Source organism: Achroia grisella, unplaced genomic scaffold (genome assembly GCF_030625045.1).
Source record: "Achroia grisella isolate CSIRO2021 unplaced genomic scaffold, CSIRO_AGI_Agris_v1 utg1174, whole genome shotgun sequence".
NCBI classification, from domain to species: Eukaryota; Metazoa; Arthropoda; class Insecta; order Lepidoptera; family Pyralidae; genus Achroia; species Achroia grisella.
Window position 1 is genome coordinate 1,638,543 of NW_026712590.1, and position 25,514 is coordinate 1,664,056.

General features: G+C 35.1%; 1 protein-coding gene across 1 annotated transcript in view; it reads right to left on the minus strand.

Moving 5' to 3' along the window:
* LOC131851616 (ankyrin-3-like) overlaps positions 1 to 25,514 on the minus strand; it is a 138,544-nt gene that overhangs the window by 54,654 nt on the left and 58,376 nt on the right. The window contains 16 exon segments of the mRNA XM_059202137.1: positions 1,730 to 1,928; positions 2,260 to 2,388; positions 2,714 to 2,812; positions 3,059 to 3,292; positions 3,645 to 3,798; positions 4,179 to 4,378; positions 4,869 to 4,998; positions 5,556 to 5,702; positions 6,252 to 6,376; positions 7,197 to 7,254; positions 7,416 to 7,502; positions 9,307 to 9,391; positions 9,393 to 9,430; positions 9,821 to 10,014; positions 10,477 to 10,579; positions 18,304 to 18,411. Of these exon segments, the coding sequence (XP_059058120.1) occupies positions 1,730 to 1,928; positions 2,260 to 2,388; positions 2,714 to 2,812; positions 3,059 to 3,292; positions 3,645 to 3,798; positions 4,179 to 4,378; positions 4,869 to 4,998; positions 5,556 to 5,702; positions 6,252 to 6,376; positions 7,197 to 7,254; positions 7,416 to 7,502; positions 9,307 to 9,391; positions 9,393 to 9,430; positions 9,821 to 10,014; positions 10,477 to 10,579; positions 18,304 to 18,411 (2,090 nt within the window).

The window sequence follows — 25,514 nt, forward strand, 5'->3', positions numbered from 1 at the left end:
TTTTGAATAGTCATTACATTTTTTTAATCTACCGCTCATTCGGAAAGCTGTCTCATCATAAGAAGTACGAGCAAGAAACTTGCGTGTTGCTCTTTTAAATAATTTTATTATTACTATATATTTTTACTTTACAAAAACTTGTATATATATATTATGAAATTCTTTGAATAAGTCCAACAGTTATAAAATAGTTTTAAATTTTAATGTTCCACATCCTAGTATCTCCGTGTATCCGTCGCGGGAGCGTACAATGTATATATACTACGGGTATGTGTTCCCAGCTCCTACGTACGTCCATGCGATCATCAGCTTGTTGTACCCGTTACGGTGCGCGTACAGTGTATGTATACTAGGGTACTAAGATTATACGTGAGCGGCCCTGGCGGCGAGGTCTCTTCCCGAGCGATCAACAACGGCGTGTACCGGTCGCGGTGCACGTGCAGTGCACGTGCACGGAGCACCCGTGTGCGGCCTTGGCGAACAGTAAAACGTCAGTAGCAGTAGCTTAGTGTACACGTCACGATGTAGGTACAGTGTACTAGGATTATATGTGCGCAGCCCTAGAGGCGACAGCATGATCATCTGCTTTGTGTACAGTGTACGTATATTAGGAGTATTCGTGTGCGGCCCTGGCGGTGAGGTCCATCCACACGATCAAGAGTGGCGTGTAACCGTCGAGTTGCTCGTGCACGTATACTATGTGTACCCGTGCGCAAAAAGGCTATGATGCGCATGTAGCGTACCTGTGACAGTGTGCGTGTAGTGTCCGTACCCGTGCGCGGTCCTGGCGGCGAGGTGTCCGTGGTGCGCGGCGTGTACCTGTGACCGTGTGCGTGTAGTGTCCGTACCCGTGCGCGGCCCTGGCGGCGAGGTGTCCGTGGTGCGCGGCGTGTACCTGTGACCGTGTGCGTGTAGTGTCCGTACCCGTGCGCGGCCCTGGCGCCGACGTCGGCCTGGGCCTGCAGCAGCGCGCGCGCGGCGGCGAGGTGTCCGTGGTGCGCGGCGTGTACCTGTGACCGTGTGCGTGTAGTGTCCGTACCCGTGCGCGGCCCTGGCGCCGACGTCGGCCTGGGCCTGCAGCAGCGCGCGCGCGGCGGCGAGGTGTCCGTGGTGCGCGGCGTGTACCTGTGACCGTGTGCGTGTAGTGTCCGTACCCGTGCGCGGCCCTGGCGCCGACGTCGGCCTGGGCCTGCAGCAGCGCGCGCGCGGCGGCGAGGTGTCCGTGGTGCGCGGCGTGTACCTGTGACCGTGTGCGTGTAGTGTCCGTACCCGTGCGCGGCCCTGGCGCCGACGTCGGCCTGGGCCTGCAGCAGCGCGCGCGCGGCGGCAAGGTGTCCGTGGTGCGCGGCGTGTACCTGTGACCGTGTGCGTGTAGTGTCCGTACCCGTGCGCGGCCCTGGCGCCGACGTCGGCCTGGGCCTGCAGCAGCGCGCGCGCGGCGGCAAGGTGTCCGTGGTGCGCGGCGTGTACCTGTGACCGTGTGCGTGTAGTGTCCGTACCCGTGCGCGGCCCTGGCGCCGACGTCGGCCTGGGCCTGCAGCAGCGCGCGCGCGGCGGCGAGGTGTCCGTGGTGCGCGGCGTGTACCTGTGACCGTGTGCGTGTAGTGTCCGTACCCGTGCGCGGCCCTGGCGCCGACGTCGGCCTGGGCCTGCAGCAGCGCGCGCGCGGCGGCGAGGTGTCCGTGGTGCGCGGCGTGTACCTGTGACCGTGTGCGTGTAGTGTCCGTACCCGTGCGCGGCCCTGGCGCCGACGTCGGCCTGGGCCTGCAGCAGCGCGCGCGCGGCGGCGAGGTGTCCGTGGTGCGCGGCGGCGTGCAGCGGCGTGTACCCGTCGCGGGTGCGCGCGCCGCACTGCCCGCCGGCCGCCAGCAGCGCCGCCAGCGCCCCCGCGCGGCCCTCGCCCGCCGCCAGGTGCACCGCTGTCAGACCTGCGGCCACCGCCGCCGTTTAATATAACGGTACACACCACTGGTTCGTAGTTACAATAACATCTTGGCGGCACAATGGAGGCATAAGTTAAATCAGCCAAAGATCGAAAATATTCAATGGGAACCGGCGATAGTATTAGTATTGTAGGAACTGAGGGAATGGGTGTGATGGCTGGCTACCTATTATCCAAAGTAAGTCACATTAGTGGTTCTATCGCAACACTTTATTAAGTATTAAGTTTGAAAATCATTATCGTCCGGCAACAAAGACGCGAAATAATATTATAAAAAAACTCAACAAATAGTCATTATTAAAATAATAAATACTCACCATTGTTAGCAGGAACATTTACATCAGCACCTCGTTCTATGAGCATTTCGACGCAATCCTCATGACCCTCTTGAGCAGCCATATGCAGTGGTGTGAAACCTGCCTTTGACTTGACACTTGGGTCCGCATCTACAAAGAAAACATCAATTGTAAACTTCCCGAAATTTACCTACTTCTACCAGTGTAATATTAAACTACTTGTAGTCATCTTTTTGAAGTATCTTTTTTTTACTGAATATTTCTTAACTGCATAAATGTCAAATTTTACACAACGCTAACTTATAAATTTCTATAGACTACCATTTTCTGTTTTCATTACAATAAAAGTACAAGTAAAAATTCATACTAAATTCCTTCTTTAATATGAAATCACGCGGTTTATAAAGTTTAGAAATTATTATCAACAAGTCGTTGGTGAAAAATTGTTCATAAAAAATAATGTACAAGGACTTACCATGTTCGAGTAGTGCGAAAGCGATATCGGGGTGGTTATGTCGGCAGGCGATGTGAAGCGCGGAGTGACCATTTTTGGCGAGAGAGTGTGGAGATGCACCTATACAAAATAAAAAAAACACTACAGACTACAGAAAACAATTCAATAAATTAAGGAATTTATTTATATGATTGATTATAAGCCCAAACCACATACATATAAACAGTATTCCACAAAATACATCAGAGGAACTTGAAATATAATTATCCAAATAATAAATATATTTGTTGAGTAGCACAAATATCTCTATAGTTTCCATAACTTAAACCAGACTAAATTGAATCTAATTACTCTGATAATACGTACCTTTATCGAGTAGCAGTAAAGCTATATCCGGGTGTCCGTAGTAGGTGGCCATGTGTAGCGGAGTGATGTGACTCTTGCCTGGTGCATCAGGCTGTGCACCACGAGACAACAACAAGCGAGCGACGCCGATGTCGCCGTACTTGGCGGACAAGTGCAGTGGCGTGAAGCCTTTACGGGTTTCTGCTTCGATTGGTGCATTGTGGTCGAGAAGAATGGACGCTACCTCTTCTTTTCCTAATGATATTTATGAAATTTTAGCAGACAAATCTTTTTAAGCTCTTAAAGTGTTTTTTTTTTATTTCAGGTAATTTAAGTAAGAGATAGTTATAGGTATAGAGTTATCGATAATCTATAAATCTTAAACGTGTCTTTATAAAATAAGATCTGTAGAATAAAAACATAATATTATACGATAGTGAAATAACATGAGACATACCCGCTATCACGCGCGAAGGATTGGACACAAAAAATAGTAAACTCACGACCGCACCAAAGTGCGCGCGGTTCTAATCGCGCGTGAAAGAATGTGTCGCGGTAAGGCAGCTAAGGTGTAGGTATGGTGGAGACGTGTAAGTAGTGAGCGTACCCTCCTTGGCGGCGATGTGCAGCGGCGTGTAGTGGTCCTTGGTGGCGGCGGCGGCGTGCGCGCCGTGCTGCAGCAGCAGCGCCGCGATGTCGGCGTGCCCGAGCCGCGCCGCCACGTGCAGCGGCGTCTGCTCCTCGCGCGCGCGCGCCTCCACCTGCACCCCACACCACTCATCACAACCTCTATACATATTAATAAACCAGAACACGCCCTCGAATGTTCGCCTGCATAAAACATGAGACGAACTTAACCTCCATGGATTCAACGTGCGATTGACAGGCCCATCATGTGGTAGAGAAACTCCGAGCACTCCAGATTTGTGACCTGGGTGTAGATTTAAGGGGTGAATACTAAATATTCAACGAATTCATTCTACGAATGTTAGTTACCATTTTTGTCACACTACTAAGCCAAGAATATTTTTCCAATTTCGGGTTTTCCATATTATTAAGGCATCATAATAATATAGATGTGGTAGATCAGTTACCTATAGAATCCGAATGTCGTAAAGTAAAATAAAAAATAAGTAGTTACCTTAGCACCGTTTCTGAGTAGCACACGCACGAGGTCGGTCTGGTGAGCGCGGGCAGCCAAATGCAGTGGCGTCTCGCCGCGTGCTGTAGCTGCGTCTGCTTCAGCGCCCGCACCTAGCAGCACGAGGGCGATGTTCATGCATCCCATGAACGATGCCACGTGCAGCGGCGTCAGACCTGACTCCGTCGTCGCTGATTTGCCTACCACAGACAGAAATGTGGTCAAGACTTGCATTGCAATATAGCAGCATCTTCTGATGAAAGTAACCGTAAAGTAACGTACACGATCAATACCACAAGTGAATTATGAGTAATTAGGTGTGATCCAATACTTCGTCTACACAAACTCTTATCCCAATTTGACTGCCTTCAAGATTATTTTTTTTTATATAAAAGATTTTTTTATATAAATATTTTATTTACAATCTGTCTTCACACCAATTTTCATTATGCTCGCTCTTCTTGTAATGGTCAGTACTTATCTTTTTATCTTATAAGATAATACTTGAATCTAAGTTTAGTGACAAGTTAAAAACAGACAGTCACAATCTTCGATTTACAATACAAGTATGTTATGGTAGATTGAAAAATTGGTCTAGTCTGTAATCAGTTCGCAGTATCATGTACTTAAACTTATCTGAAAACTAATGAAATATTCCATTGTAGTCAATTTATATCAGTATATACTCACTGGCTCCATATTTGAGTAGAAGCTCGACAACTTTGAGTCTGTTCTTCTTACAGGCAATGTGAAGTGGTGTGAATCCATTGAGCGCGCGAGCGTTTGCGTCCGCATTTCGATCAAGTAATAACTTTGCAACCTGAAATATTAAAATAATTTTATTACACTTTGATTATTTGTATATAAATGTAAAATATAATGTCATAAATGGCGATATCCTTGTCAGGTACGGTTTGTAATGATGATTTTATCAAAACTTTTAATTACATCAACTTTTACTAAAAGCAAGCAACTAGGCACTGACACATCTTAACAGAAACTAAATGATATGTAATATAGTCTCAATGTTCAAAGTTTCTCACAGAACTTTAAAAAAGGGCTTTTTTTCGGATTACTTTAATGCTGTTGGTCGCAACTGGCTTTCACAGGTGCACTGGACGATAAGGCGCGAGTGCAAATGGCACTCCAAACCCACGGGAGGACCTATGGAGCGGCTGAATACCAACTCCCGCCTGACGTAGCCCTTTAGTCTGAGGGCATCACTAGGAGTGTGGAACCTCGGCTCAGTCGTAATTTCGATCCCCGTTTGAATTGGATGGGGGATCGATGAGAGCGGCGAACACAATAGATCTATACAGGTCGCAGTACTAAAGGTGATAAGACTGTAGCCTTAAAAAAATAAAAATAAAAAAATACCTTAACGTGTCCACAATGTGCCGCGACATGTAATGCTGTAAGGTAGTCGACGGTGACGTCATCGATGGGTGCACCTTCTGTGAGTAGAACTTTCGCCGTCTCCACGTGTTCGCCTTGCACGGACATGTGGAGAGGGGTGAGACCGTTCTGCAAAGACCAATCACAACAAATTATCTAATATTACATTTACAACGAGTTGTAGGTATCTGGTTCTCACAGAAATTGATCTTCACTATTCAGTCGATCTTCTATCTAATAATTCTGTAAATTTTTAACCTATTTATTTTACTTTGTATATGACATAATAACATAGTCCACAGAAATAACAACACATTAGTGTTAGTGATAAGTATCACAATTTATTTTGTGACGTGCATGATATAATTCATCTTCCACTGGGTGAGCTGCCAACTTGTTTACTTTTTAATCCATTCATAATTTATGAGCCGCGCTTGTGGGTTCGATTCCTAGCACAATACAAATATTTATATTTATGAGTATGATTGTTCATAACGGTCTTGGTGTTTTCTATGTGTATATATACAAAAAACATATATATCAGTTGTCTAGTACCCATAATAAGCTCTGCTTGTCTTGGGATTAGATGGCGTAGTGTAAATTGTCTAGGGGTATTATTATTATTATATAATAAAATATATTAATGAGAATGACTATACAGGTGGAAATAAGTGATACCTTCGTTTTGCTAGTGATGGGTGCACCGTGTTGTAGCAGCCGTGATACCACGTTACTGTGTCCAGAGCGAGCTGCGCAATGCAATGGTGTCAAGCCATCACGGGTAACAGCCGCAATGTTAGCACCTGCAAAATAAATTCATTGTCTGTAATATTATGAGGAACAAGCAATCCTGTGAAAGAGGCAACAACAGCTTTCTTGTTTGCTATCACACTGGAGGTAAATTCCTAGCAGATGATTTCGTAGACTTTAAACCAAGTCGTGAGATATGGCAGCGAAATTAAAAGCTACGGAGGACATTTTAGTTCCCATTTTAGTTCACATTACCAAGCAATATTATGGTGAATGTATATGTTTATAATATACGTTTGTATTTGATATATTACTATTATTCTTTACATTTCTTTGATTCAATTCATGTGCCATCCATCACCTTCTGTCTTTTCTATCAAAATTTTGTCTTAACAAGATCGCTTAAGCGATAACAACCGCCTTTTGTACCTTCATAAAATATATATGCATTCGGTTTATTCTATTTTTTTTTATTACTATGATTACAGGCTACCATTGCTACTTGATATATCACATTATCCCATACAAGAAAATATTATGGTGAAAATCTATATGTTTACAATATACGTATGTATTTGATATATCACTATTATTATTTACATTTCTTTGATTCAATTCATGTGCCATCCATCACCTTCTGTCTTTTCTATCAAAATTTATCTTAACAAAATCGCTTAAGCGATAAGACCGCCTTTTGTACCTTCATAAAATATATATGCATTCGCTTTATTCTATTTTATTTTTTTATTTTTATATATTCTGTTTTGTTAAAACAGAGTAATAAATACATAAATTGCCGAATAAGTATTTTTTAAATTGTACCACTCTGATATAAACTTAATACAAGTTTGGCCATAGAAAATGTATTTATACCATTCTCGACGAGCAGATTAATTGAAATGGCGAGTTGTCCCCATTTGCATGCGAAAAAGTATTGAAAGGGGAAATGAAAGGCTATATGAGGATATCGTAATTTTTAAAGTGTTTGTAAGCTGAACGTCGTCTAGGTTTTTCATTATTAGAGTCGGGGTAACACGTTATTTAGTGCTATCAATAAAATTTAACGAGAAAATATTATAATGATAACAGCGCCTTTGCCACACCAACGTTGCCGTAGTGTGCGGCGATGTGGAGGGGAGTAAAACCGGACTTCGAACATGCATCTGGGTTGTGTTCGTTCTGAAATGTTCAAGTAATGTGTGTTAGAAATATTGTCGTATATCTTTCAATATCTTTAGCGGTATAAACCAGGTTATGTACTACTACTAGTATTGTTAGTAAGGGATAAAGTTGATGAACAAAAATATATATTCGTATTAAAAATATATTCATCTAATATAGCGCCATCTAGTTTCATTGATGAAAGGAGATAATGATGCACTAATATATCTTTAAATAATTAATATGATTTGTGCCTATAAACTTGAAATATATATATCAATCCTGAAAGAAAAGTACCTACATTAAATCCGATTATAATTATGATAAAAATGTATGTTCTAGAAGTTTGATATAATCTTATTTATTTTTAAAAGTTTCTGTTTGTTATTAATTGCTTTTCTTGTTCTGAAATTTTTATGTAATGAGATTATCTCTACATTTAAAGTATTTTTATTACAATTTATATCATATAATCATTTATATGCTGCTGCATGCATCATCGTAGTTGTGTAAAAACAAACTGTGATGTGTGATGTAATAAAATTTATTCTATTTCTCTCTATTTTTATTCTAAGACGTAAATGATTCGTTCGATATTTTAAATTATTATGTAATTACAAACGAGTATATTATATATATATTTAAACTCATTAAAAAAACAAATCAAATCGATTATTAAAAAAATATTTGTTTTGTTTTATATATTATTTTTATATTTTTAATTTACTTGCTTTTTTTATATGTTTAATTTACAAAAAAATATTAAGTGCTTATTAGAAAATATCTATAATAAATGGTTGTTACTTTTAAATCTATATAAATATAGAAAATTACTTTTCTAAAGTATATTGTTTATATATTTTTTTAAAAATGGATTAAACTATTTTGAAAACTAGTTTTGTTTTTTAAAACGTTTGTGGTTCCAATCCATCTAATAAAAATGATAATATTTAGTGCCCTGATATAAATAATAATTTAGCCATAGAAAATTTCTTTATACCATTCTCGATGAGCAGATTCTTTTTTGCTGGCCATGTGTGAATGTTTGCCGGCAACCGAGACTTTGCCCACCAACGTTGCCGTAGTGTGCGGGATTCCAGTAACTCTGCGAACATGCATCTGGGTTGTGTTCGTTCTGAAATGTTCAAAGTTAGAAATATTGTTAGCAACAGCAGCGTGCCCCGCTAAACAATAGCAGGGTAAGCAGCAGCGAACTATATAGTGACAGCACCACCTAGTTTCTGAGTGAGATAATGATCACAATATATCTTTAAATAATTAATATGATTTGTGCCTATAAACTTGAAATAAATATATCAATACTAAAGATTAAATGCGATTATAATTATGATAAAAATGTATGTTCTAAAAGTTATATATAATCTTATTTATTTTTGAGTTTCTGTTTGTTATTAATTGATTTTCTTGTTCCTATTTTTATGTAATGAGATTATCTCTAATTTAAAGTATTTTTATTACAATTTATATCATATAATCATTTATATGCTGCTGCATGCATCATCGTAGTTGTGTTGTGATGTAATAAAATTTATTCTATTCTATTTTTATTCTAAGGCGTAAATGACTTCGTGTTTACGAGTATATTATATATATATTTAAACAAAACAAATCAAATCAAAAATATTTGTTTTGTTTTATATATTTTATACAATGTTTTTTTTTTGTGGAAAAAAAAAATATTATTATTAGATCTATAATAAATGCTTGTTACTTTTAAATCTATATTTAGTTAAGTAGATTGGGACTAGATGGCGCTAGTGTAAGTTGTGGTTCCATCCACAAGAAAAATGATAATATTTACCTCTAATAATAATGTGGCTGCTTTCACGTCGTTCTTTTTAGCTGCTATGTGTAATGCCGGCAACCGGACTTTGCCTCTTGTGTCGGTCATTGCCCCAATATACTGCTAGAGGTGTGAAGCCATCCTACAAAATGAAATAATTATGTAAAGATAGTATAAAGCAAAATCGCTCGTCTATTTATTCCTCCTCTTACTTCTTCTTACCCACTAGCCATACTTTATAGCACTTTTAAGAGCTGCTAACTTCTACTCTGGTACAAATATGTACACTAGAGCATCAAGATGACTTATATCGGAAATAGATATTTCTTCATTCCTGACTGTAAGGCCAGATCAGATTTTGGTTTGTTATCAGTGTGTTATATTGAAATAAATATTTGTTGAAGATTTCTTGAAATAAATATATATTTTTTGTAAAAAATGTAAATAGTCATTTCACGATTAGTCTTAAATAAAAAAAATACAACTACGCGTCTTCATGTTCAATGAGAAAATAAATATTAAAACATTTCACCTCGGTAGCTAGAGTTTGGCTGGCGCCAGCTGCCAGCAGCATCTTGACGCAACCGGCATGATTCTCCTGCGCCGCCATGTACAGAGGTGTGAATCCGGCGGCCGACTGTGCATCTGCCTTCGCGCCGGCCGCCAGCAGCGCCCGCGCAACTGACTCCTGCCCCGCCAGACATGCTATGTGTAGTGCTGTGTTTCCTGAAAAAAAAATATATATTATTATTTATTTACTTTTCACTTCATATATCCATAAAAATAATGTGTACATATGACGGATTTAACACCTTGCGACGTTATCTAGCAGTCAGCCATAAGTGGTGTAGAGAAAGTGTGATTAACTAGCTGTGCCCGCGGTTTCAGCCGCGTGAATTTTCGTATCTGTCAGGCTTGAGCGGCGGAGAGCCATCTCTCGCCTGACAGTTACGACTTTAGTCTGAGGGCACCGCTAGAGGTTCGAACCGAGGTTCGACCGAGAGTCAGGCCGTCTTAATACATCCCCATTTGAATTGGACGGGGATAAATCGGAGGGGAATGATTGATTATCAATGACAAATTCAGACTAAAGATAAATATTTATAAAAAAACCGATAAGGATTTATTTATGCTTGTGTATGGTGGCAAACCATTGTAATATAAAAAAAATCTGATAGGTTATAGTACCTTTTTTTGTAGCGGCATCGACGATTGCGCCACGTTTGAGAAGCTCTTCGACTACTGAAATGTGTCCATCTTTAGCAGCTAGATGTAGAGCATTCAACCCGTTCTGAAATAATAAAAAAAAACAGATTTAAAAGGTGAAGAATATCAACACCTACAAGGGTACCTCTTCTGGAGTCAAGCAAATGTGCTTGCTGCCATTACATAGGAATATATTTTTATTTTTTTTTTATTTATAAACTCTTTATTGCACCAATCGAATTAATACATAAGAATTATACAGAAGAAATATACTGTATTGTGTTTTAAAGTATACCTTTATACAATGACTAGCTGTTACAAGACTTCATCCACGCGATTTAAAAAAAAAATCTCAAATTAAAGTAGCCTAAGTTACTCGTTCTAATATTAGCTATCTGTGAATGAAAGTCCTCTCAAAATAGGTTCAGCCGTTTGAGAGTAATCTCTCTTTTGCAAATTCAAGAACAAACAGATAAAAATTATTAAATTATTCTTTTCATTTAAGTACCGACCGAAAAGCTGTTAATTAGAAATTACAAACGGACACTTAAATTTGTATAGATATGGTGGTAAATTTACTAGGTATGGAGACATAATTTATTAATCGCTATGCTTGAGGACTGCTTTTGCCGTTACCTTCAAACTATGTTTTTACAAGCGATTTATTTTCATTTTTTAGAAACATACGAAATTAAACATAAATTGACGTGTACAAAAAATGAATCAATAATCAATCATGATTGAATGGTTACAATGATAATAAGTTACCTTGTTAGTAAGTTAGATTTTTTTGCAACTTCAAGATCTAGAATCGTTAATTGACCTAACATATTTATTTATAAAAGTAATAAATAAGAGTTGTCTTTCTTTATTTTGTAAATAAATGGTATTATTTTACTTCTCCGATATATACTAATATTATATTTAGATATCAATATTTTTTGATTTCAGCCATATATGAACTCACGACCTCTTACATGTAATTCAGTGTTATAAACCACTAGGCCAGCTACGCTTTCAATGCAATATTTATTTTATTACACATATTAAAATATATGATAGCATATGTCCATTAACGTTAGTGTAACACGATGTCTAGCTGACCGTAACGTATGTTTTTGAAGTACCAAGGTTGTCCACGATTGCAAGCCATGATATTAATACAAGCGACTGCAAAAAGTTTTCCTATTGTAGTATACAAATGCTAATAGATGTACTGCAAATAAAATATATATACCAGTATTTGCCATACTCTTTTTACTCCTCCGTGGCATGAGGAATTTTTTTTCCGCCGATAATAGTGTTTTGTTAGAGAATAATATTAGCTGAATTTTAAAAAGGAAAACATAGGCCATATTAAAAGAACACGTGTTTTTAAAGTAAAGTATATAATTAATATATACTTTCATAATATTTAATAAAAAGAAGATCCTACACAATTAAACTACCGATTTCGATGAATTTAAGAAATCTAATAAGTTAAGCATCAAGCGTATGGTAATTTATACTGTGTTTTTGCTACATGTCAAAATTTTAAAGTTATCATAATTATGACGTGCGAATATATTTTCTTTCATTTTATTGTACAGTATACCCATGACTATGATCTGCAGATTTTAATATACTGCCATTATGTATTAATGACAAGAGAAAACAATAACACGTCGCTTATAAAGACAGGGATTATGGTAGACACCGTTGATTCCCACCCGGATACCGTTGATGGAATCCAAAAAAAATTCACTCTCTCACTGCGTACTGCAAACTTTTCTGATTTTCTACTTAATTAACGAACATGCCGATTAATTGGGTCGGGCTGTGAGATACTTTCTACAGAATTTTCTTTAAATAATGTCTGCTATTTCTGCTGTAGAATGTTAACGATAAAGCAAGAGTCTGTCAAGACAGAACGTTATCTATGATTGAAATCCGATTACTTCTAAGAATTGTTGTGACTAGGGATACTCATTTTAAGGGACTTTTTTTTAAGTAATTGGAATGGTATTCAAAGGTAACTGACCACCTTATGGTAAGTGGTAATCGTCGCATATATATGCACCTGAAGAGGCACGGACCTCCCGATATCACATAACACCACGCATGTTTTGCCTTTCCGGACGAAAAAGATGTCGTGCCTCTGTATCTGAACCTTCAACTGAAATACACCTTACAAAGCAAGTTGGCGTATAAAATAGGCGGGACACTGATCTATTAGACCCATCAAACGACTTTGAATAAAGTCTACCTCGGTGATTCAATACAAAAAATAGGAAAGAGTAAATTCAGAGTCGACAAATTTAACATTGTCTATCAAGTTGGAATGTTATCTATGATTAAAATCTGTTTAAGAAGGTTGGCGTAGGGACCATAATTTCAAGACTTAAAATCTTTACTTTCAAATCATCGCTAACTCTAAAATGATTTTAAATATTCTTCTTAATTAATAGAATTGTTGGTATGAAATTAGATTAATTGCGTTATTATAAAAAGAAATAATATTGCCTAGACTTGTAGTTTCTTGTTGGAAATAACTAATTCACTAATAAATCGTACAAATAATCAGTCATCCAATAACAAAGTCTGTCACTATCTCTGTTTTTGTTTTTGAGATTACCGCTATAATATAACTATAGGCGTTACGATTTCTTTTTTTTTTATAACTAATAAGAAACATTTTTTGTTATAAAATAAGGTCAGGTATGGCGCCTCGTTTCAAACTCATTTTTCTTTTTTTTTCACAGAGCTGCCAGCGATCGCGTAATCCCACCCATTATGCTACGAATATTAATGAAATTATTCTACTAACTGACATACTTTACCATAATAACATTTTCTTTATAATAGACAAATAAAATGTTTATGTATGTGATTAATTTATACACCGATGTATATTTGGAATAGCCATTAACATTATGTTTTAATACCATTTCAGATCATTACTTATTAGATACAGAATGCTAGCGCATATTGATACAAATATTAATATAATATTCCTATATGGAAAACTGATATTATCAAAATAATAGCAATGTTATGAAACTACGAGGAAGTTCCTTGTGAAAAAAGGGAAGCATTAAATGATGGGAATGCTGATCCGGGTGACATAATCACCGTTGGTATGAAAACACGACCTTCAACAGTGTGATCTAACAGTTCCTGTCATTTCATACACTAGATTGCACCGGGATGTGCTCATTCGACGCTCGAGGTCGGACACTTATCTGATGGAGTGCATACGTGCACATTACACACCATGTAATGACTCTGTTATGATCTACCGATGATCCTCTATACAATTAAATAGGTACGATATCATTTAGCAAGTTTTTCATTAAATTTTATATTTTAATCCTTATTATAAATGTGAAAGTAATTCTGTCTGTCTGTTGCGCTATCACGCCAAAACTACTGAACCGATTTAAATAAAATTAAGTACACAGATAGTCTATACCCTAACAGAGGACCACTAAAAATAGTCTGTGCTATTTTTTAATGCGAAAAAGGTTTGTAAAGTATTGAAAGGGGTGATAAAAAGTTGTATGGAATTGTTATGATGTATATATTTAAACTTTATTTAATTCTACAATAGGGGGCTTAATGCTATTAGCATTAGTTCTACCAGCCAACCTTAAGAGCGCAGAGACAAGTTTAATTAATTAAATAAAAATATATAATATATTAAATAGATATAGATATATAACATACATATATATAATATATTCATATAAACAATCGTCATTTTTAAAGCTAGATGATTGAAACTTATTTTTTAGGCTATTGATTGAATATAAATAATTATGACAATCAAAGTTTGTACAAATTTTACCCTTAAGGGAAGTACAATTGAGTAGGAGATGAAAGTTTTTAAGGAATTTGTTAAAAAAAAATTAAACATTTTGAAAGCTGAACGATGTAATTTTTTTCTTTTACTTTTTGGAGTCAATTATTAAATATTTTACGCTATCCAAGGTTATATTCCAAACGGATGAAAACGCGGCACAGCTAGTAAGCCATAATAACATTTTTAAGAATTTTAGACTGTCTGTCTTTCTGTATGTTTGTACCGATGTATTGTCAGAGCTCTAAAACAGTATAGACTAGCGACCCGCTAGTCTATACAAATATTATATAGAAGAAAGATTTGACTTTGACTTCTAATGGAAAAATATATAACAAAAAAATACCTAGTGTATTTTTAAAGTTCTTTCATTTATTAAACGTTTCACATGACACATTAAGTAAAACGGAATATAAAAAAAATAAAAAATAAAGCGTTTATTACGCAATATTCATACAACAAAAATACAATCGAGTAGTACCGATAGTAAAAGAACGGCTATTCCCCTCTTTTTTTAAAGGGTAGAAAACGTATTTTTGCACATTTAATTGCTTTATAGTACAATAAATACCTCCTGGGAGAGTGCATATACATAGGCAATGGTTAATACGGTTAAATGTACCTTGGAGAGCTGACATACCTACTATTAAGTAGCACTTTGAAATCAACCCATTGGGAATTATATACTCAGGTGTCAGTCAAGTAACACATTTAGTTACTTTATGTAATAAATACTAGTATGCACAAGTATTGTCGCAACTAGTATTGACCTTAAATATTAATCGCAAAGGATAGAATAGAATAGAATAGAAAAGTTAGGTAAAAATAAGCTACTAAGAGGTAAGTGAAGTGTGAAGAAAAATACTATCCTATAAGAGATTAAATGAAATGTTGAATGTTCGAACAATGTCGTGCAATAACTAGATACATTTAAAGCTTTCGCTTGTATTCTTAACATACTTAAAGTGTAAAAACATAACCATTTCACACATTAACTATAATAACTCGGCCGTCGATTTCAACATACTTTTAAACGATTAAAATAAACAGAGTCATAAAATGTAAGGACTGACCAACCGGCCCACTTTTCTTTACGCATATCCTAATAAGTAAATTTATCCCTAGTAGGCACTAATTACTTAATTATTTGCTCAACATATTAAAAACTTTCACAAAAATAAAACTGACCGCTAAAGATATATGAGAAAACGGATTAATTTTTTTTCTACAATTTTTCCCTATTTGACAGTTTGTTTATGTGCTCTAATATTAAAAACAAAAAAAAAACGATTTGGATGCAGTTTTCAATAATGAATTGTTTATTGTTCATTAAACTTTATTTTTTGGTATTATTTCAACCGGTTCATAAACAAAAAAAATGTAACGCGTACGAAGTCACGGGCTCAGTTAGTAACTAAACATTCAAATCGATAACATTAATATGTACTTTTTGAATTTGAAAAAGACTTAATAACATTATTTTTTATCTTCAGTTAAGAGTTATTGGTTTGCACTAAAGCAAATTGTATGTATATTTTATGTTACGGTAGTAAAATTATAATTTCTCTTTTTATATTTACAAGTAATTCAACGGCGGACGCAGACGGATGACATACAGAGCCAGAAGTATAACTATCATATAACAGCGTCCAGTCAGAACCAATTAAATAGATACATGAAAGCAAATAGACATACGTATTAATACTAGTGTTCCAGGAATTGGGATTGTTAGTAATGTGGACTGATCACCCCATTGCTAGCAATGTACCATATCAGGTTGATCTTCACGCAATTCTCCTTGAAAACCATCGTGATAAGTTCCTTGTGAATTTGCCGGGATGGGCTAACTGACCTGACCTCATGCTCATCTAATCATCATCCACTGGTACCTGCCAGCGTAAACCGTTACTATTGTATATAAACATAACATATGGTAAGTTTAAGTCACCCTGGAATAATGCAGTAATAAAATTATATCCAGAGAATATCTGAAAATTAGTAACAATTCCGCGATAATTTTCCTACTTCCAAAATATAACGACTCTCTAAAATATAAGTATGTATGTATAATATATATATATTTATTAGTTTATTTCTAAATACGTAGTTTTTAGAAATAAATAGGACATACCGTTTTTATTTCAGTCAATTAATTAATAGTTTCGCAAAAGCCAGGAGTAACAACTAGTATGCACTAATAATGATACATATTACATTACTGTTTACAGTTCGCTATCATAATAGTGCATTGTTGAATTGATTCATGTACAAATATTAGTTTGTTAATGTTCATGTCGCTTTAGAAAATCGTTGACCTAAATATATCTATGGTGCATAATACCTAGGGATGTGTCATCCTATATAAAAAATCGATTATTTTATTTAACATATGAATCGATTACATAAAAATCGATTCGTTGTTTTTTTCATTGGATGACAAATCTAATTAAACATCTGTGAATGAAATGAACTTTTATATTAAAAATATATATATTAATAGATTCATTAATCTATTTGATATATTTAGATATTAGAGTCAATAAGAATTAATTGATTATTGAATAATAATTGTTTTCCCACAGTCGATTATTTTTTCCCATCCCTGATAATAACCACGTCGGATGATAAATATATAAATAAAATAACTGTAGTTACTCGACGTACCGTTCATATGTTATGGTTATTAAACACTAGTTACTGTTCCAATAAATTTCAACATCAATATGTTCCGGGTTCTGGGTTCCGGCTTGGCGATGCCATTACGACTAATCCTGATTAAAATACGATAGTGTACTTGTAATAACAACTTGACGTAAAAGAATTATATTCGAAATTCTATTTTTTTTTTTACTTTTTTTATATAAAGTTAGGGAGGCCAGAGACAAACTCTATACCACGTAGTCTACGTGGGAGTTAGGCGATTGTTAGTCCATATATGGACCCACTATTAGCAAAATACCATGTTAGATTGACTGCCACGCGTTTCCCCTTGGGAACCATCCTGGTTAGTTTCTGGTGAATTCGCTCCAATGGGATGGTTTAACAAAGCTGATTTTATGCTCATACTATCATCTTCCTGTGCCCCGCCAGCGTATAGTGTTAGTGCAGGCGAATGGATTTGGTCCTTTATCATCCATTAAAAAAATAGTTGTCTGCGCCAGCAGCAGTTTGTTGTGTTCCAGTTTTAAGACTCTGATATGACATTACAATTATAGGATAGGTAGGCATAGCACATTACTTCTCAGGATTCGTAACGCGCGGGCAGGTCACGACTACCACTTTCTACCGCTTGACCCGTTAGCAACTGTTCAAGAGACTGTATGGTATATAGGTTTAGCGCATTTTACAGAATATTTAAACAAACAAGCGATTCACACATAATAAAATAAAAAAATCCAATATAAAACTTTTAGTACCACAGATTACATGATACTAGTAAATGGTTATGATATCGAATAGCACTTATGATCTATGGTTTAGCAAGTCTACTCTGGAGTACAATCACAATAACAAATTGAATGAAATCCATTTTTGTAATGTGCTTTTAAAACACAGGTAATGAAGACTAAAACCAATAAATCGATAACAATGTCAGGTAAAGCTTCAATTGACTTCGAAATATAAAATTAATAAGTAATAGTTTATAATTTACGAGTATAAAAAGCTGCAAAAATGCGCTATCCAATGTCAGTGCATTGGAATACGTTTCCAGCAACGGCAAAAGTATGTAAAGATGAGATTATTAACATTTGATTGAAAATTGCGAACCATATACGCATCTGCAACTCTATGATGGTTCATAGAAAATAAAACTAAAAACTTACTAATTTTAAACTGTTACAATTAAATAAAAAACATCTTTACACAATTAGACCCTAATCACAATAATAGTCCCATGTACTTTCACCTCAGAATCTTATTATGGATTACGATTCCAAATATCTGAATAATTATTTATATGATATACTTACAGAATTACATGTGTTGATGTCTTTAACGGCGCTGGAGTCCAGCAGGTCGACGACAGTATCGAGTTGACCGGCGCGTGCGGCCCTCAAGAAGGCTGTGTTTGGGTCTATCTGTAAAAAAAAAACATGGAAATTATTATAAAAAGAAAATCATGATGTAGGAATTAAATATAAATTTATAATATAATCAATATTTCAACAACATCAGTATGTTTTTAAAGACTTTCCGATAATAAATAGCCATTACACTTTACTTAAAAATAAAATGAATATTTTTGAAAATGGAATGTCGAACATAGAGCTATGATATTGTTTTGATTATTTTTGTAACTTTATACAAATTATCTTTTCGTATATTCCACGATAATTACAATAAAAATATTGTGTGGAAAACAGTTCAATATTTTTTATTATCATTACAACATTCAATATTCCTCTAGCAAACAAAGATTATAAACAAAATTCGTTCGGAATTGATGAAGACATCATGTTATGTAACACAAATCCAGGATATCAGGAGACGATATTTTTAAGAATTCAAACAAGAACTAAATTATTGCGGTATCTCGTATTTCTATGTAAATGCTTTTTTTGTACAAATTAACGAGAATAACACCTATATAATCTATACTAATAGTATATTATGGTAAGTCCTGACTGACTTACTTATTATTAAGGATATTGGTGCCATTTAAAATTTACAGGATACCATACGTATAGTATACATAAGTTATATTACAATATTCCTTTTTTGGCACCCGTGTGAAGGAATAATTAAAATGCCAAAAAAGCAGTAAATAAAATGTAATTTTATTTCGCGACACACCAAAGAGTGAAAGATAAATAACACAATAGAGAAAGTCAAATTAAAACTGTATAGCAAATAACTTAACGTAACAAAGCTATTGAAAACATAAATATAGCAATTTCTCTTGTAACGACATTCGTTTATATAATTAACTGTATTCTCACGATAGTAAATTTTATTAAAAATTATGAATAATATTTATTAAAAATAATTCAATTTCTCTATTAAACATAAACAAAATATTCCTCTAAATTTAGGGTTTCAGCCAAGAAAACTGAAAAGAAGTCAATACAAATGACAAGTATTCAAATCACGTGTTCATTTGCAATACTGCTAGTATATTGGGAACTTATAAATTATTAACAAAACTAATTTAATAAGCTTACATCTTACATACATAGATTCAGGGTACTGTTTTGTATGTAATTTGTAAAAAAAGAAATAAGTAATATTTTCGTTTAAATTAAAGCGAGATAACAAACACAATCGATAATATGTAAAAACTAGACCTTGGTTAGTTCACCGATAAATCGATTACTCTATACACGAGTAGAGATGAATCTCACCAGTCGTGGCCTACGATTTTACAGTGAGATCACTAACCCGGTCGAAGGCTAGCTGAACAATAATAAATTGAGAATTGTAATACGGTATGACAAGTAGGTACATCTAGTAGTATCAGTCAAATTCAAAAGTCATTCATGTAGCACATGTTGGTTTCTTATGCAAGTTAACACAATTTACTATTACAATACAGTGGAATTAATCTAAAGTTTTAACTTGTATTTAAAGAAGAAGAAAAATTAATATACAGGCTGTATTTTTTTTTCTTTCTATGCTTCATAATAGCAATCTGTTCATTTGGAACTGATGTCCAATCTGATGTTATATTTATCTCTGTCTATATTTATCTCTTATTTTTCTTGAATGACTTTCAAACTATGAGGCTGTTCGAATGAATCTACACTCAGATGCTGTCTGCTTATCTTTCCCTTATTTATCTCAAGGATATCAAGTCTTTTAAGTCGAGAGAATATTAGACTTTCCGATTCCTGCAGTTGTTCGGCTATTTTTATGTCTATTTAATCTATACTCGTAGCTTCTACTGTAGAATTCTATTTCCTTTTAATTCTATTTCTTGTTTTACTGTGTTTAGTCTTATGTCTATATAACAAAGTGTATAAAATTAAAATAAATTAAATCAATAACATTAGTATTATTTAATTAAATACCTATAATACATAAAACTGAATAAGTTAGAAAAAACCATTGTGTTAATTTTAAAGTATCAAAAATAAAAACGCACTTGTCGAACAGGATCACGTCAGGCTCTCAATATTTTTAGTGATCATTCAAGAAAATGGTTGACATGTCACCATTTCAAATAATCTAGAGTTTAGAAAAAAAATTTCCTGTAATCTTTTCCAAAGAACGGTTCGAAACGAAGGTTTATAAGAATCTTCTGTTGGAGGTCAAAAGAAATGTAAGAAAAAAATCAGCTAACAAACGCATATCGTTTATATATATCAATGAACATCGATATGATATATCGATTCAGGCCATCACGATAATATTTCAATCGAGAAGACCAATCGATACCAAACATCAGAGATAATAGATAAACAGTTGGCTTCTGTAAGCTTTTGATGTGATCCCGATAAAACAAATCGTGACTGTAATATAATGTCTAGTTATAAATCAACTTAAAAGCTTGAAATTCCAAAATAATAGTAATCTATTACTGCATTTAAAATTCATTAGGACGGTACAATCAAGAAAATTTGAAAAATGTAGTTACTAATTTTACAGTAAGATTTTGTTACTTACCCTACCTACCCTAATAAAAACACTACTTAACAGTTAAATTATTAAATTTTACAATACTTTTTTTTTAAATTTCCCATGGCCATGTAATTGAAAAATAGGAAAATTTACGCGGGTTCTCAAGATTTCAGCTAACATGTACATAAGTTCATTATTTACATGAATTTTTAAAAAAATATAATATGACACCGAAATGGAGCAAACATGACGTTCATATATGTATTTATTTAGATTTAAATTCTCGACCACCCAATAATAAATTTTACTGTCACTAATAAAAGAAGACGTTTGAAGATACAATAATAAGGAACTAAATTGTTCTTGTATCAATTATACTTTTTTCAGTACATTATTAATAATCTAACAATCAATTCACGTAAAACAAGAACCATATATCTATATTTAGTTTTAAATCTTGTATAATATTACTAATAATGTATCTACTAGCTAATGCTACTATACTATCCAGAGCAGTAGCTAATATGACCCTTTTAATTTTTCGCTTTTTAATATAGAACATAAATTGTAGCCATCTCAATTTCATATATTTTTATATTTATGTAAGAAAAGACTATAAAATTAAGTTTTCCAAAAATACTTTTATAAACATTGTAGGTAAATGGAGATTACTAGGAACCACTGAACACAAATCTAATAGCACTTTACATAATACAAACAAACACACGCACCACCAGGGTAATAGAGTACACCCGTCGTTCAAGCGGCAGAATGCGCGCGCCGCACCACACCGCCATGGCGGCACTGCGCCTGCGCAGCCGTCACGCACCAGCGACCGTACCGATAGCATGGTAGACAAGGAGGTCGCCGTCCAAGACAAGTCAAATCTAGATTACCTGCCGCAGCGAAAGGAAGAAACTTCTGTTCGTGTACGATCACAATCAGGGACTATCAGAAAGTTGTTTTGCGAAAGGTTATCTACGCTACGATCAGATGGGACAGGATCTCACCGGTGCGTTTTAGAAATATTGAATTTTCGCTTTACAGTATATTGCGTGGGTGGCAGATGACCACTGATTCAGTAATGGGAGTCTAATCGATTGGACAAAGACCTAGGAAATTATTTTAACAAGGACCCCTAAACCTATTAATAGTAAAATAACCTTTATGCTACCTGGTGAATTAGCCATGTTGGTTTAGATTACGTGAAATTAATTTTAATGTTATATAGAAATTATATTTGCTAATTGGACTCCAGCAAATTAATAATTAAGAGTAACTCTATCTATTTAATTTCTTCTGTCTACCAAAAAAATAAACGGATGAAAAAATAGTTCATACTTAAAAAGCATGTGGAGCTTTCTAGTTAAAAAGCTTTTGATTTTAACGTCTCACCTAATGAAGTGCACCTATAACCTTAGACCGACATGTAAACATTTCAAACTGAGAAGAGGAAATTATTATAGTATTAGTTTAGTAATTTGATAAATTCATCTGTACAATTACCAATTTGTAATAACTCCAAACAATCTTTGATGTATTTCAAATTACCCCGATACTCATTATAGGGGAGCCTACAAACCATAGTTATTCGTCTATACGAATGACATGTAATTTTATAAACAACATATACCATTAAAGAGAACAGTGAATGCCTTTAGAAAGTAACTTGAAACATTATGATTCTAAGTCTAGTCAGAATTAAGATCAATGAAGAGGACGACTTTTTGCAAAGATTGAACAGATAAAGCTAGGGAGAGATCATGTCTGTCCATTATTGGTGCGTTTATTGACCTACGGTTCCACGCAAAAAACTGCAGGCAGTAAAATGAGATATTATACAAAGTAATTGCTTAATATAATAACCTAATTGATAGGTTTTAAGCTGTATTTATAAACAACTCAAAAAGAAGGAAGTTGTTAATTCACATACACGTTTTTGTGATGATACTAAGATGTTTTTTAACAATTTATCGTGAATTTTGATGGTTCCTATTACAAGTGATACGGTTTGTTTTCAGTGAAAACTATTCGGAAATGGTTATCCTATAAAGTTCAAAGCATATAAGGAATATGCCATGTAACGAATCCTTTCTTGCATTAACAATGCCATAGAACTGTTACTTATGCAAAAGAGAAAGACTTTCAATTGTTAACAAAACAGGGCCAGCCCAGCGCGGCTAGATGTCGAGCCCTGTAGAGTGGAGCAAGCCGCTCGTTTAGTCATGCCTTTTTTTTTTTCAAATAACTGCGGCTATTGTGATTAAAATATACATTTTTTATCCCATTTCATACGTGTTTACGTATAATATAATTTACTTACTAATATAATTTGGAAGACATTTGATATTGATATATTTAGAATTAGTTATCTATTTTACTGAGTCAAAGTCTACTTTGCAGAAAAACGCTCACGTGGGTTTACGCGTTTTAGTCTCGACTATTATATCCGCCAATAGTAATACTACTTGTCCTGTAAGAAGTGTTTCAGATAAGGGATGAGCCGTCAGCTTGTTTGTCAGTCCAGTTACATAAAAGCGCTTTCTACAGCGTGAGGAATTCAGAAAATCCTTTATAATAAAACAACTAAGCAAACAAATACAAAAAAACAAATAATGCAAACAAAACAAATACACAAACGTTATCAAATTCCTTTTCAGCAAAACAACTGGGTATTACCAGCGAATGGAAGGTCAAGGTTATGTACCACAATAGAAAACAACGGCTACAGAAACAAATTTCGATTTCGAAAAGATATCGTCCTTATTACGGTGAAATGAGATGAGATATTGTTACCAACAATTCATTACAGGCCGCCGTCGTTCGAAAGTGAACCGAGATGTCGAGGTTCTTTTGTAAGTATTAGGCTTTCGCTAACGGTATTTATGCAGTTTAGGCTGTGATATTTTAGGATAGGTGTTATTAATGAAGAGGTAATGGTCAGAGCATTAGTATACTGGTATAAGCTATATTTATATATAGGCTATAATTATTTCATAGTAAGTTGGAGATAATAAAAACAAAATACACTATGGATATTTTTAATAGCATAGAAAGAAAATGAGCGGCACACCAGTTAGTACCTAAGTGATTACCGCCGCCTCCCCAAGAGCACTTGCAAATGTTGATTAAAAAAATATAAAATTTTAATCTTATGAAAAGTTACAATACGTTATAATGTATCATATTTATCAGATCCATGAAAGTCAATATCTAAACACTTAGATTAATATAATACAGGTATGGTAAATATAAATATATGAATTGTATGCGAATAGAGCCTGAGACCGCGTAATATAAGGCAGTATCTTAGACAGCTAAACCACTGAGGTAGTCTGTAAATGTCTATATATACCTAGTCATTAAAAGTAGTGCAAATAATTAGGTTCTAAAGTAGCACGCCTACGCCTAGTCAGCTCTGATTCAGATAGTTCAGAGAGTTCAAGGAAGTAGGCAATTAATTGCACACACGAATCTATATGTAGGTTCACCAAACCACTTTTAAATCCATATACTGTCTATTCTATGATGGGACTACGTTAAGCAAATTAAAAATAAAAAGGTATATGTTAATTTCGTTCCTTAAAAACAAAAGGTAATCTACGCGATGTTGTCAAAAATTGTAATAAGTTCTATACTAGAAGATGAGTCTAAAGCTGCACCAGCAGGCTCCTACCAGATTTGGCCGGGCAATGATAGAAACACGAGCGGTGACGGTGAATGTTGACATACATTGGCAAGAGGCTGCTTAAAGCTACACCCGGGTCACAAGTCCCAGGAAGTGCTCGGAGTTTCCCTTGCCTAAAATAATGTAAGTAAATGATTTCTCAATTCAAACAAGCATACAACGAAAATCTGTTTTGTTACTGTTGTTTGTAATGTGCCAAATAATAGATTAACTTATAAGTTTACAAGTTAATTATTTACTTCCACAATATAGGTATTATGAACAACACAAAAAAAAACATTTTTCGCATTACGATATCGTTCTTTTGTACGAAGTTTTCGTTACAAAAAATAACCTGTTACGGATTATTATGTTCGGAACTACAAAGCAAACTAAATACATATTGAACAGTATTTTTAATTAACAAAATTCGGTTATATAATTTTCCTTTTGAGAGTTAATATGTAACAAAATTATATTTATTTATGTGTTTGTTATACTTAGTTACACTCATTTTAATTAATAAACAGTAATCTCTTCCAAATTATAGCGACCGATTAAAATAATGGAACATTCGTTTGCAAAATGTATTATGAACATTGCAAAGTGTATTAATCCCTCAGTAATTTGTAGATACTGACATACAATACCGATATTACGAGACTCACTGCAAATTGAACAATTTCATCCCACGCTACGCCACAAATTCGAATCTAGTATGTACGTGGTACCTGGTATCATTTGTATTACTCGTAACTAGGGATATAGGTCATAGACACGTGACTGTCAGAACGGGTGAACCATTGCCGAAGCCGCAGTAGAATAATAACGTGACCCTAAGACTCAGGTTATAACACCATCGAGCTTTTTTTACGTATTGTAATTGGAATGCCAAAGAAGCTGAAGCCCATCTGACGGGTAGTACAATAGCCAATATACATGGTAGTTTAGAAAGTG